The following is a 14,984-nucleotide window of genomic DNA, read 5'->3' on the forward strand; positions in this document are numbered from 1 at the left end:
ATTCTGCGGTGGATGATTCCTCAGAGGTAGAAGAAGCTGAGGTCGCTGCCTGCGGGGCAGTGGTATCTCCTGCTGTACTCTGAGTTGAGGATTCAGTCGCAGTGGTCACAGTGGAAGAGGGAGGCAAGTTTGACAGAGGAGAAGATCCTGCAGTGGATGATTCCTCAGAGGTAGAAGAAGCTGAGGTCACTGCCTGCGGAGTAGTAGTGTCTGCTGCTGTACTCTGAGTTGAGGATTCAGTTGCAGTGGTCACAGTGGAAGAGGGAGGCAACGTTGACAGAGGAGAAGATCCTGCGGTGGATGATTCCTCAGAGGTAGAAGAAGGTGACGTCACTGCCTGCAGAGTAGTGGTTTCTCCTGCTGTACTCTGAGTTGAGGATTCAGTCGCAGTGGTCACAGTGGAATCTCCTGCTGTACTCTGAGTTGAGGATTTAGTTGCAGTGGTCACAGTGGAAGAGGGAGGCAAGGTTGACAGAGGAGATGTCCCTGTGGTGGAGTGTTGCTCAGAGGTAGAAGACGCGGAGGTCACTCCCTGCGGAGTAGTGGTATCTCCTGCTGTACTCTGAGTTGAGGATTCAGTCGCAGTGGTCACAGTGGAAGAGGGAGGCAAGGTTGACAGAGGAGAAGATCCTGCGGTGGATAATTCCTCAGAGGTAGAAGAAGCTGAGGTCACTGCCTGCAGAGTAGTAGTGTCTGCTGCTGTACTCTGAGTTGAGGATTCAGTCGCAGTGGTCACAGTGGAAGAGGGAGGCAACGTTGACAGAGGAGAAGATCCTGCGGTGGATGATTCCTCAGAGGTAGAAGAAGCTGAGGTCACTGCCTGCGGGGTAGTGGTATCTCCTGCTGTACTCTGAGTTGAGGGTTCACTTCCAGTGGTCACAGTGGAGGAGGCAGACAACGTTGACGGGGAAGATGTTCCTGCGCTGGATGATTCCTCAGATTTGGAAGAACTAGTCCTACTAGTTGGGCTTGTTTCCGTTGATGTGACTGCAATTTAAAAATATTCAAATCAGTTACAGAAAGAACAAACAAGGAATCCATAAACAATGTGTTTTTTCATAAACACAATGTCATCATAAGTATTTATTTTTCAGAGCATACAGTTTTGTGCTCTTTTATTGCAGTTAGAGTGTTAAGAATTAGCAAGCATTTAATAAGTTCTTTAAAGAATATATATATATATATAAACCCCGTGACCAATTTTTAGTTTTCCAGTTTTCCCTTGCTGGCCAACTTTAACCTTTGCAGAACCAGGTGATTCTGAGACGGGCAGCTCCTCTTTGGGTCACATACATATTAAGATTCAGTTCAACACATTCCCTTTAGCATTTCAACAGGCTGCCTTTAGTCTGACCAAACTGCGGGAGGCAGTGGAAGACAGGAGTGCCAGGCGTGCTCTGATCCATGGGGTCACGACGAGTCAGACTAAACGACTAAACAAGAACAACATTTTCCTTTGGCCTGTGCTTAATGTTCTGGCATTAAAACAGTTGAGAGCACACTACCTCAAGGAGTGACTAGACTCAAATGGACCTGAAGCTGTTAAGATTTGCGTCTGCGGCTTTGGTCTCTGCTACACCTGTGAAAGTGGTTGGGAAGGTGAGTCTCACTTCTATTATAATTTTCTTTTTTACTCATAAAGCACTGTTTTCTCCAAGGAGCTCAAGGTGATATACGTGGTTCTCTCCTCCTTTCCTCCTCATAACAACCCTGTGAGGGAGGTTTGTCTTAGAGACATCGAATGGTCGCCCGGTAAGGTTCATTGCTAAGCATGGAATGGAGCCCTTGTGTCCCAGCTCCTTGCCCAAAACTCTGACCACTACAGTGGCATGGAGGAGAATTGAAAGTAATAATAATATTACTATAGTATAATAATTTATTATTTCTATCCCACTCATCTGGCTGGGCGGCTTCCAACAAATGATTAAACATACATTAAAACATCAGTCAGTAAAAACTTCCCCAAACAGGGCTGCTTTCCGATGCATTGTATACCTGGCCTTCTTTGTAAGGAGTTCTCTGTTTGGAGTGTGTCTCTGAAAAGGGTCACAATGTATAGATGGATTCCTTCAGTAGGACCTTAAAGACCAACTAAGTTTTTATTTTGGTCTGAGCTTTTGTGTGCATGCACACTTCGTCAGATACACTGAAACAGAAGTCACCAGACCCTTATGTATATTCAGAGGGTGGGGGTGATGGGAATGGGTGATGGGCTGATAGGAGTGGTAAAACTGTTGATGACTGTTAACGACTGTTAATGACTGCAATTGGTCTTGCGGGGGGGGGGGAATGTATAGATGGATATTCTTTCAGATGCATCAATATCAGTATCATCAGAACAATCTGAAACAAGGTTTTCCTAACTGCTTTCTGGCTTCATTGACAAGTGTGCATATTATGTGTTTACTCTCCATTTGTAAAAATCCAGCACGTTAAATGGGGCAAGAATATCAGTACAGCCTGTGCCAGCACTGAAACAATTCTATTAATTTCTCCTTTAATGCTTTTCAACATGCGTGCATTCTTGGATTTTACAGATGATGATGATTATTATTATTATTATTATTATTATTATTATTATTATTATTTTGTAATTAGGATTGTGGCATATGCTGAGTAATTTTCCCCCAGAAGGTTTTTCTCCATAAGAATTCCAGATATCTTTAGTGCAAACATGCTCTTTATTCACCACTGCCTCTCTGAAGATGTTTTTTTTTCATAATCATTTTTATTGTTTTATCTTTGCATACATCATCAGAAATCGGAAAGTAACATTTCAATACAGAAAAAGTTAAATAAAAAATATACAAATTCCAAAATATGTCTTATCGTGTTTTTTAACTAAACTGAGAATTGCTACAATTTATCAACTTCATCTTGTGACTTATTTGTTTCTGTTCCCTTTCTTGTTTCTATATATGTTTTTCTTCTGCTCCTCTTGTGGTCGACTTCCTCCTCTCTCTCTTTCAGACTTATTCTTCCATTTAATCAGTTTTGCGCTCCCTAAAATTATACCCGTCACAAATTATCTTACAAATTAAACATAAGTTTTTGACTTAGGTTACTATTCAGCTGTTGCATTTTGTAATGTTAACCTACCGGCGTTTCATGTCTTACCATGCTCCTTCAAGTACTCTATAAATTTTTCCCATTCCTTTTGGAACTTTTGCTCCTTTTGATCCCTTATTCTTCCCGTCAGCCTCGCCAATTGCAGATATTCTAGCATTTTTTCTCTCCAGTCCTCTATAGTTGGTATTTCAGTCGTTCTCCACCTCTGGGCCAAGATAACTCTCGCGGCGGTGGTAGCATACATGAAGAGTTTATGGTCCTCTTTTTTTATATTCCTGCTCAATATCCCTAGTAACATTTCCTCCGCTCTTTTTGGGAAGGTATATCTTAATACTCTTTTCAATTCATTATATATTTGCTCCCAATAAACTTTAACCTTTTCGCAAAGCCACCATTGATGATAATAGTCCCCCTCTTTAACATTACACTTCCAACATTTTTTGTTATTGGATTTGTTAATTTTGGCTAATTTAACAGGCGTTAAATGCCATCTAAACATCATTTTCATGATGTTTTCTTTTAGAAGGGTACAGGCCGTAAATTTAATCTGGTGTTTCCATAGATTTTGCCATTGATCGATATTAATATCATGGCCCAAATCTATTGCCCATTTAATCATACATTCTTTGGTGATTTCGTCCTTTGTGTTCCATTCCAGCAGGAGGTCGTACATCTTTGTTAGTAGTTTGTCTTTACCTTCCACGATTTCCAATTGGAATTTAGATTTGTTGGTCTCGAATCCGTGATTTTTATTTTCTTTTTTGAACATGTCCTGAATTTGATAATATTGGAGCCAGCCTATTCCCCTCTCTTTCAATTGCTCATATGTTTTAATCTTCCACCCCTCTTCCGATTCGACAAGGATATCCTCGTAAGTTAACCAATTCAATTCCATATTAGTTTTTTTTATAGTCAAAACTTCTGTTGGTGACAACCACCTTGGGGTTTTTCTTTCAAGTATACTTTTATTTCTGGTCCACACTTCGTACAGTGGTTTCCTAATCACATGGGATAGGAAGCCTCTGTGCGATTTAACTTTGTCTTGCCACAGATAGCTATGCCAAGTGAATCTATTGTTAAATCCTTCAAGATCTAGAAGGTCCGGGTCTTTTAGCAAGATCCACTCTTTTAGCCACACCATACAGGAGGCCTCATAATACAATTTGAGGTCTGGCAACGCGAAGCCCCCTCTTTCCTTTTTGTCCGTTAGTATCTTAAACCTGATCCGTGGTGTTTTTCTCTGCCATATATATCTCGAGATTTCCTTCCTCCACTCCTCAAATATACCAACACCTTTTAGTACTGGTATCATTTGGAACAGAAATAAGAGTCTAGGAAGTATATTCATTTTCACTGTGGCTATCCTCCCCCACAGTGAAAGATATAGTTTTTTCCATGTTTCTAGGTCTTTTCTTATATCGTTCCAGGTTTTGATATAATTATCATTATATAAATTTATATTCCTTTCTGACAGCCAAATTCCAAGATACTTTACCCTCTTTACCATTTCAATCCCATATTTCTCCTGAAGCTCTTCCCTTTCCTTTTTTGTCATATTTTTAATAATCATTTTGGTCTTTTTCTTGTTCAGCCTGAATCCTGCTAGAGTTCCAAATTTGTTCATTTCTTTCAGTAATTCCTCTAGACTCGTATCGGGATCTTCCAATGTTAGGACCAAGTCGTCGGCAAAGGCCTTCTGTTTATATTCCCTGCGACCAACTCTTATCCCCTTTATCTCTTTGTTGTTCCTAATCCTGTCCAATAGGACTTCCAGAACCAAAATAAATAACAGGGGTGATAAAGGACACCCCTGCCTTGTTCCTTTAGAGATGTTTAACTCTTCCGTTAAATTATTATTAATTATTAATTTGGCTCTCTGCCTTGTATAAATTGCCTCGATACATTTTTTAAATCTTTCCCCCATACCTCTTTTTTCTATTAATCTTTTCATGAATTCCCATGATATATTGTCGAACGCCTTTTCGGCGTCGACAAATATCAGTGCTGCTTTTTTATCTATTTTCCACTCCAGCAATTCAATAATATCAATCACATTTCTGATGTTACTTCTCATTTGGCGTCCTGGTAAAAATCCGGCCTGGTCCTTATGTATTATATCAGATAGAACTTTTTTGAGTCTAGTTCCCATAATGTCCGCAAATAGTTTGTAATCTAAGTTCAAGAGGGAAATAGGTCTATAATTTTTCACGTCCAGCAGGTCTGAGTTTTCCTTTGGGATTAGGGTAATAAAAGCTTCCTCCCATGACTTTGGGATCTGTCCTCCCTCCAGGATTTGGTTCATTAATTTCGTTAATACCGGTGTAATTTGTTCTTGTAATTCCTTATAGTATTTGGCTGAGAGCCCGTCTGGGCCTGGTGCCTTCCCCATTTTCATCTTTCTGATTCCCTCCTGTACCTCCTCTGTTGTAATTTGTGCGTTTAGTGTGTTGACCTGTTCTAAATTTATTTTCCCCACTCCACAGTTCTCTAAAAACCTTTCTATTTCTTCTCCCTCTTCCATCCCCTTCTGATAGAGCTCTTTATAGAAGTTCTGGAAAGCAATTCTTATATCTTTTGGGGTTTTTATCACCTTGCCCTCTTTTTGGATTTGGCTTATATGGTTCTGCTTTTGCCTTTTTTTAAGCTGCCAGGCTAACAGCTTTCCACATTTATTTGCATGTTCAAAATTCTTTTGTTTTATCCGTCTTAACTTCCACTCTATCTCCAAGCTAACCAACGTTGAATACTCCGCTTTTAACGTATTTACTTTTTGTTTTATTCCTTTGTCTGACGGGTTTTTCCCCAGCCGTTTTTCATTCTCTGACAGATCTTTCAATGTTTGCTCTATCTTCCTTTCCCTCTCCTTTTTTTTAATACTGTTTTGTTTTATTAGAAAGCCCCTCATGAAGGCTTTTCCCGCGTCCCAGACCCAATTAATTCCCGACCCCTCTTTTAAATTTAGATCTAAATATTCCTTAAATGTTTCTCGGGCCTTGTCCACAATTTTTTGGTCAAAAAATAGCCCTTCGTTCATTCTCCAACGGAAGGGTGAGGGTTGCTCTTCCGACAATTCTAAATATGTCGGATTATGATCCGAGAGGGTCCTTGGTGGGATGTCAGTTTTGCTTATTTTAGGTCCCAATTCCCTTGATACCCAAATATAATCTATCCTTCCAGAGCTCTGATTGGGCTCTGAAAAGAATGTGTATTGCTTAGAGGTGGGATTTTTGTACCTCCAACTGTCAATTAGGTCTAACCTTTCTACCATGTTGAAGAAGGACTTTGGTAACTTGCAGTCTTTATTAGATTTCCTCGTCCCCGATCTATCCAACATTGGGTTAACCACCCCATTAAGATCTCCCAAAAGGAGCATTTTTTCATCTATAAATTCTAATAGTCTTTTCTCTAATTTTTTATAAAATGTTGCTTTTCTCTGGTTTGGGGCATACACTCCTACTACCAGCAGTTTTTCCCCTTGCACCATAACTCTAACTGCAATTACCCTGCCCTCTTCATCTTTAAAAGCCAATTCCGGTTTAAACTTCTCTTTTATGTAGAAAACCACGCCCCTTTTCTTTTCGTCACTTGAGGTGGAAAATTCTAAGCCTAATTTTTTATTCATCAAAATCCTTTCGTGTTTTTTTACAATGTGGGTCTCCTGTAAGCAAATCAGGTCTAATTTTTCTTTTGTTAGTACATATTCAAATTTGTTTCTTTTGCTTTTGCTATTTAATCCATTCACGTTCCAAGATTTTATTTTCAATGCCATAGTTTTTTATTTCTATTAAATATATTTTATTTGTTTTTCGTAGGAATACACTATATTCACTTTTTTTATGTACGTTCCTCCTTATCTATATCAGTATCTGAGTTTTCTCCTTCTCCTTCACCCATGCTTTTCTCTTCCCCCTCTTCTGGTAGTTCCTCCTCTTTCTCTTCCCCTCCCACCGCTCCCTCTTCTTCACTCTTTTCCATTCCTAAGATCTGTCCATACCTTCTCCCAAATTTGTCGATGTCACCTTGGTTTTTAAACGTAAATCTCATACCCTTGAAATGAAAAGTAATTCCATTCGGAATTTCCCATCTGAAACCGATATCGTTTTTTCTCAACACCTTGATAAACTCCCGGAATTTCTCTCTTTTGCGTAGTACTCTTGTGGGCACTTCTTTAAATATGATTATCTCCCTCCCGTCAATTACAAATTTGTTTGAAAAGCTTAGTTTTAGAATTTCATTTCTTATGTACATCGAATTGAAAATAACTAAACAGTCCCCAGGGACCTTTTTTGTCCTTGGTTTTACCGGTTTCATCCTAATCCTAAACGCATTCATAATTGCGGCCTCAATTTCTCCTTTGTCTATGCCCATCCACTTTGCTAACTCCACCGAGAGTTTCTCCTTTATGTTCTCATCCCGTTCTTCCGGCAGGCCCCTGAACTTCAAATTCTGTTGTCTTTGTCTATATTCCATAAGGGCCATATTATCCAACATTTCTTCTTTCTCTTTTTTTAATTTGTTTATCTCTTCCCTTAAGCTTTCGGTTTCCTTTTTGACCTCTTTCACGTCTTTTTGCACCTTTTTAGCACCCTCTTCCAAACCCTTGGTTTTCCCTGCCACCTCTCTGATTTCTTGGGTTAGCTCCCCCACCACCTTTTCAAATTTTTGGTCAATTGAATTCTGTATATCTACTAATTTTTTTTCAATGTTTTGCTCACTTTGTTTGATTTCTTTTTTTATCTCACTTAGGAGTCCTTCCCAGTCTTTACCGTCCTCTTGTCTAGAGGGGCGTCTGTCTGATGGGGTTGCTATCGATTTTGCACCTCTTTTTTTCCCCATTTTCTTATTTTCACTTAATCGTCCCTTTTTATATTTCCTGCTCTTTCCCTCCCCAATTTCCCTCCCCCCCCTCCTTTGCAGGAACAACCCTTGCCTTTTCCTTACGCTGTTGAGAGTTCTAAAGGGTAATTGTTACTTGGCCAACAAAGTCTCTTAGGAGGCGGTGGTCCAGTTCCCCCTCCCCCCCAAGTCTATTTCCCCACTTATCACCGGTTAGGTGAACCAGGTATGTTAAATGTCTTTCTCTCAACAGGAGATAGTTCCGTACAGAGAGGAAAAAACTCACAGTCCCTCCTCTTAGATGTTCACTGTTGTCCTCCTTCGTGGCCCAATCTCTTAGAATTCAAATGGCCCTCCGTCAGTTCCAAAACAATAGGTCAAAGTGAGGTGGGGGTCCCAAATATATCCATATATATTCGGGTAGGTCTGTTGGTCCACCAGGTTTGATGGTAGAACAGTCTATGCAGACCCGGGTGACTCACAAAAGGTCAGTAAGTAACGCCAAACTAACTTCAGGGTCTTAAAAATAACTCCGTTTTTCTTTCTAAGTCCGCGCCTCTAAGCGTTTCTTCCCTCCGTTCTGAAGCATGGGAGTGGCTGGGGCGGGAATCACTTCTGCGGGGGTTCGCGTTATTTGTCGAGATTGTCTTTAAGTAAATTAACTTAAAATGCCCCCAGAGGGGAAACTTCGGATGCTTAAAGTAACTTAAAATATTTTAGTCCAGGAGAGTCACCCCCTTCAGCATACCTCTTTATTCCGCTGGCTTCTGCACGCCGGGAAGAATATTGTTCGTTTTGTTTATGTTTTTTGTCACTCTACACCGCGGAGGTCTCAGAGACGAATCTAGTTGTATGATTCTCAAAATAGTTTTACCCTCACTTTCCCCCGCCTTTCTCTGGTGGGGGGGAGGAGGCTCCTCAGTCACTCTTTCGTTGAGACTCCGCTGGTAACACACTCCTCCGCGGCCGGTGAGTAATTTATCCGCCGGTTACTAATTTTGGTCGGCGTTTTCTTGCGACCTTTAGTCAAGCGCCATCTTTAACTCCAAGTAGAGAGAGAAGTCCATTCCAAATTCAGATTAACCCCTCTGAAGCCCGGCAAACTCCACACAGAAATTTTTCCATTCAAATCATTGAAATGCCTACCGGGGCTGCAGATAAATATCCTGGAGGCAGGCTGCTTACCACGGGAGCCTGAGGCTGCGTGAGATGCGGTTGGCGGTGCTTCCCCCTCGCGTCCACCACTCAATCCCCCCCTGAGGCCACTAATTGGGGCCCCGAAAGAGGGGAGAATGGCTTAAGGACGCCGCTGGGTAGCCTATTTTTCAAGGTAACTCCCCTTGAATCTCGGGTCTGTTAAGCCCTGCAGAACCCGGTAAACTCCCCCGTCTCAACCGAAGCGACCACAGCGCGGTCACTTCGCGCTCCCTTCCGTGTCCGCAGCTCACCGGAAGGACCTCAGTCTCTCTGAAGATGTTTTAAAGGGGTTGGAGTCCCCTTTTATGCAGAATCCAAGACCACCCCAGAAATAGTAGAACATAAATATTTTTTGCACACAAGTCTCTGGCTATATATGTAATGGTAAAGGGACCCCTGACTGTTAAGTCCAGTCGCAGACAACTCTGGGGTTTACTGGCTGAGGGAGCCAGCGTTTGTCCACAGACAGCTTCCGGGTCATGTGGCCAGCATGATTAAGCCGCTTCTGGCGAACCAGAGCAGCGCACGGAAACGCCATTTACCTTCCCACCAGAGCAGTACCTATTTATCTACTTGCACTCTGACGTGCTTTCGAACTGCTAGGTTGGCAGGAGCAGGGACCGAGCAACGGGAGCTCACAACCATCACGGGGATTTGAACTGCCGACCTTCTGATCGGCAAGCCCTAGGCTTTGTGGTTTAGACCACCTGTGTCCCTTGGCTATACATGTACTAATTCACAAATACAAGGTTAAAATACAAACATTCATGGGGAAATTATGAAAAAAAGGCTTAATTGTATAAATTCGCAATACAGCCCTGTATTGGGAAGTCTGGAGAGCCACTACTGGTCAGTGTAGAGCAGGAGTCGGCAACATGCAGCCCATGGGCCGGATGTGGCCCACGAAGACCGTTTTACCTGCCCATGAACAGCCCCCTAACCGAGCCACCTACTCGGCCAGCCCCCCGCACGCTGCGGTAAACCGGTGTGGGGACTTGCCGACTCCGAGTGGCGCCAGAAATTGTGTCTGCATACGCGCAGATTTTGGGCATGCGCAGAAGCAATGTTCGGCACTGCAGACATGTGCAGATGCAATTTCCACCGTCACGCTGCGCCAGTCCAGCCCACGGACGATCTCCATGGCAGTGATCTGGCCCATGGACAGTAAACCTTGCCGACCCCTGGTGTAGACGCGGATGCAGAGGCCAAGGGACCCATGGCCTGATTCAGTATAAAGGAGACTGGGATTCTAAACAAAGGGCTCCCTGGCCCAACGCAGCTAACAACAAGCTCACTCAGCCCTTCACAAAGCCAAGGAGACAGCGAACCAATCTGAGTTGATCGAAATCCAGAGCAAGCAGCAAAAACAACATGGAAATTGGCATATCCACTCCACAAAACAACAAAACATGAGAAGCAGAATCCATTTCAAAAGCTGCAGATTCATTCCCCAACCTCGGCAATAGGAGGAGGATAGAAAGCGCGGGGGAAAGAGAACAGAGGAAATCATGAGATGTGGGAATTATGAGATGTGCCTGAGAGAGGGGCAGCCCAGCCAGAGGAGCGCAGCAGCACCAGAAGCATTTTGTCATGGCAACATGCAGATGGTACAGGAAGTGATCACAGCAGTGAATGGCTTTCGGGCTGATCCAGCTGCTAGACACACATTGACAAGGAACATGGCACAGTTTTGTAGGTGGGAAAAGACTCTCCTAAAGAGTTCAGCCTTCCATTCTGACTGCAAGCTGCCCAGAACCCAAACAGGGCTGTCAAATAAGAGTGAGACACTCAAGACAGAGAAACAATCAGAATTAGAATCATAGAGTTGGAAGGAAACCTGAGAATTGTCTAGTCCGCAGGAATATGCAACGGGGGATCGAACCTGCAACCTTAGCGTTATCAGCACCACACTCCAGCCAACTGAGCTTCATGCAGTGCTTGTGGAACTCACTCCCACGGGGAGGATACTAATCGCGTTGGCCATGTATGAGGATCAGAGGGGGGGTCTGCCACAGGAGACTCATCACCAGTGGGGAGAAAGTCATCAGGAGAGGGCTGCTGCCCTGGCTTGTGGGCTTCTCACTGGGGCATCCAGTCAGCCACTGTGGGGAATGGACTAGAGAGAACTCTGGTCTGATCCAAGAGCAATTTGGCTCCCCTGATGTTCCTTGTCTGACTGAGGTTAAGTTTCTCTGTGAGGAGGGAATGGGACTCTGCACATGCTCCAGGAAAGTCTCTTTAATAAAAATAATTTAGGTATTTTGTGGATGAGCGACAGCTTCTGGGCTTGGGCTGCAAGGAGCCTTGGCATGCGTTGAGCCCTGGCAAGGGGGCTGGCGACTCTCCTGTGGCTCCACCCCTTCCCCAAACGCCCCCACCACACAGCTGGTTGCCCAAGCAGCAGAGTTCCCCACCCACCGCGTCCAGAAGGCTCCTGTGTTCCCAAATACTTACCCGTTGTGGAGGCCATAATGAGCCCCGTCCAGAGGCAGAGAGCAAAGAGGCTCACCCCCATCCTCCAGTCATTGGGTCTCATGGGTTGAGGCCCCAGTGGCCACTGGCAAAGGTGAGGGGGGCAGCAGGTGCCAGGGGGTTTCCCAGGCAGAGGTCAAGGAGTGCACCTTCCTCCGACCAGCACCAAAGCTGGATTGAAGCTCAAGGCTCCAGAGAGAGAGCTTTTAGAGGGAGGAGGAGGAAGAGGAAGAAGGGGTGTCTAGCCAAACCATATTTAAAGATGCTTCTGATAAGGGCAGGGACAAGTCACATTCAGGGAGAGGCATCCAGACAGAAAGAGAGAATGAGGAAAAGGAAAGAAGGCATGGGGAGTCTGAGAAGAAATAAAAGGTTTAGGGTGTGGGGAGATTAGAGGCAGAGAACAACCGTGCTGATGCGAAGGCCACAAAAATCCAGCACTGAATTTTGGGTGACCCTGGCTTCAGGAGGTTGAGAATATCTGGCCTTCCATCTCAGACCCCTCTGATCCTCGCTGCAGCTCTGATGCTCCTTTGGTCTGCAAGACCTCCTGGAGGCCTTTCTTCACTGTGGCCTCCGTGTTCACCTTCCACAATCACCGTGCAAGTGATAAGCTTCAGTATCTGCACACAACTGGACTTGTGAGCCTGAGCAGGTTCCAGTGAGAGACTTTGCTGCTGAGTGCAGATCCATTGGAGGAGGGCAAATGTTGTCCCTATTTTCAAAAGGGGGGAAAGAGAGGACCCAAACAATTACCGCCCAGTCAGCCTGACATCAATACCAGGAAAGATTCTAGAGCAGATCATTAAGCAAACAGTCTGTGAGCACCTAGAAAGAAACGCTGTGATCAATAAAAGTCAACATGGGTTTCTGAAAAATAAGTCATGCCAGACTAATCTGATCTCTTTTTTTGACAGAATTACAAGCCTGGTAGATGAAGGGAATGCTGTGGATATAGCCTATCCTGATTTCAGCAAGGCCTTTGACAAGGTGCCCCATGATGTTCTTGTAAAGAAGCTGATAAAATGCGGGCTAGACAATGCTACCATTCAGTGGATTTGTAACTGGCTGACTGACCGAATCCAAAGGGTGCTCGTCAATGGCTCCTCCTCCTCCTGGAGAGTAGTGACTAGTGGGGTGCCACAGGGTTCTGTCTTGGGCCCAGTCTTATTCAACATCTTTATCTTATATAACATCTGTATCTGAAGAAGTGTGCATGCACACGAAAGCTCATACCAAAATATAAACTTAGTTGGTCTTTAAGGTGCTACTGAAGGAATTTTTTTATCTTTATCAGTGACTTGGATGATGGGCTTGAGGGCATCCTGAGCAAGTTTGCAGATGACACCGAAATTGGGAGGGGTGGCTAATACCCCAGAGGACAGGATCACACTTCAAAATGACCTAAATAGATTAGACAACTGGGCCAAAGCAAACAAGATGAATTTTAACAAGGAGAAATGTAAAGTACTACACTTGGGCAAAAAAAAAAATATGAAAGGCACAAATACAGGATGGGAGACACCTGGCTTGAGAGCAGTACATGTGAAAAGGATCTAGGAGTCCTGGTAGACCACAAACTTGACATGAGTCAACAGTGCGATGCAGCAGCTAAAAAAGCCAATGCAATTCTGGGCTGCATCAATAGGAGTATAGCGTCTAGATCAAGGGAAGTAATAGTACCACTGTATTCTGCTGTGGTCAGACCTCACCTGGAGTACTGTGTCCAGTTCTGGGTACCACAGTTCAAGAAGGATACTGACAAGCTGGAACGTGTCCAGAGGAGGGCAACCAAAATGGTCAAAGGCCTGGAAACGATGCCTTATGAGGAATGGCTTAGGGAGCTGGGTATGTTTAGCCTGGAGAAGAGAAGGTTAAGGGGTGATATGATAGCCATGTTCAAATATATAAAAGGATGTCATATACCGGTAGAGGAGGGTGAAAGGTTGTTTTCTGCTGCTCCAGAAAAGCGGACACGGAGCAATGGATTGAAACTACAAGAAAGAAGATTCCACCTAAACATTAGGAAGAACTTCCTGACAGTAAGAGCTGTTTGGCAGTGGAATTTGCTGCCAAGGAGTGTGGTGGAGTCTCCTTCTTTGGAGGTCTTTAAGCAGAGGCTTGACAGGCATATGTCAGGAATGCTTTGATGGTGTTTCCTGCTTGGCAGGGGGTTGGACTGGATGGCCCTTGTGGTCTCTTCCAACTCTATGATTCTATGATTGTTACTGCGGTTTGTCATCCTGCAAGGCGCCTAGGAAAGTTTCCCTAGGGAAGCTTGAGGGGAACAATCTGAGCCCCAGAATCTGCCGCTTGGCCCTTGAAGGGTATGTGTCTCTGGGCGAGAGAGAGGCTGAAAGAGAGACAGAGAGACTTCTGAAGGCAGCCCTGTTTAGGGAAGTTTTTAATGATTGATGTTTTAATGTATTTTTACTCTTTTGTTGGAAGCCACCCAGAATGGCTGCGGAAACCTGTGGGTGAGTGGCTGAATCCTGGTTCCACGGGCTCACGTCTCTCTCCCTCTGTCTTCTTTAAATTTATGAGTAGCAGGAAACACCCTAGCGAGGTGGTTGGACCCACTGAAGGATAAGGAAATGGGGCAGAGAGGCTGAATGAATCATTGGCATCTGTCTTCACCGTGGAAGATTTAGAGCAGAGCTCAGTACCTCAACTAGCTTTCGCAGGAGGAACTGGGGCAGATCGAGGGCTTGAGAGCTGAGGTTCTAGGCCTGGAAGGCAACATAAAAACCGACAAATCACCAGATTGGGATGGCTGATCCAGACGGCCTTCTGTGCCAACTTTTAAGCGTCTGCTGAAAACTTTTATATTCCGCAAGGCCCAAGCAGCCAATTAAGGATACACCCCCCCCCCACAACGCCCTATGAATGTTTGTTTTTATTTTTGCTTTCAAACATTTTTAACGTTTTATGATTTTTTTAGTTTGGTTTTATGTTTTTATATTGTTGTAAACCACAGTGGTATATTTTTTATGATACAGTAGTATAGAAATGTTTTTATAAACAAACAACAAAAAAATTGTCACTTGTTCCTCAGCTCAGCCTCCACACCTGCAGACAGGAAAGTATCCAGTGTAACACCAATTTTTGAAAAGGATCCAGGGGCGATCCTGGTGGAAAGTATTGTTAAAGATAAAATAACCAGGCATGTAGAAGAACAAGACTTAGGGCTCATCCACCCTTCCTTTCGTGCCCTGCTTTCTAGGCACAGCCCCAGGATTACTTCTAGGGAAGTAATAGTACTTCTGCTGCTCCAGAGAAGTGGACACGGAGCAATGGATTCAAACTACAAGAAAGAAGATTCCACCTAAACATTAGGAAGAACTTCCTGACAGTAAGAGCTGTTCGGCAGTGGAATTTGCTACCAAGGAGTGTGGTGGAGTCTCCTTCTT

At 43.9% G+C, this 14,984-nt stretch overlaps 1 protein-coding gene across 1 annotated transcript in view; it reads right to left on the reverse strand.

Moving 5' to 3' along the window:
• The window catches only part of LOC132593026 (mucin-2-like), a gene marked incomplete at its 3' end in the record, with an annotated part of 44,775 nt that overhangs the window by 12,368 nt on the left and 17,423 nt on the right, over nt 1-14,984 (reverse strand). Inside the window, exon 5 of the mRNA XM_060281403.1 lies at nt 836-987. Within this exon, the coding sequence (XP_060137386.1) occupies nt 836-987 (152 nt within the window). The remainder of the gene's footprint in view (nt 1-835; nt 988-14,984) is intronic.

The sequence above is a fragment of the Zootoca vivipara genome, chromosome 13, assembly GCF_963506605.1.
Source record: "Zootoca vivipara chromosome 13, rZooViv1.1, whole genome shotgun sequence".
In the NCBI taxonomy this organism is placed as follows: domain Eukaryota; kingdom Metazoa; phylum Chordata; class Lepidosauria; order Squamata; family Lacertidae; genus Zootoca; species Zootoca vivipara.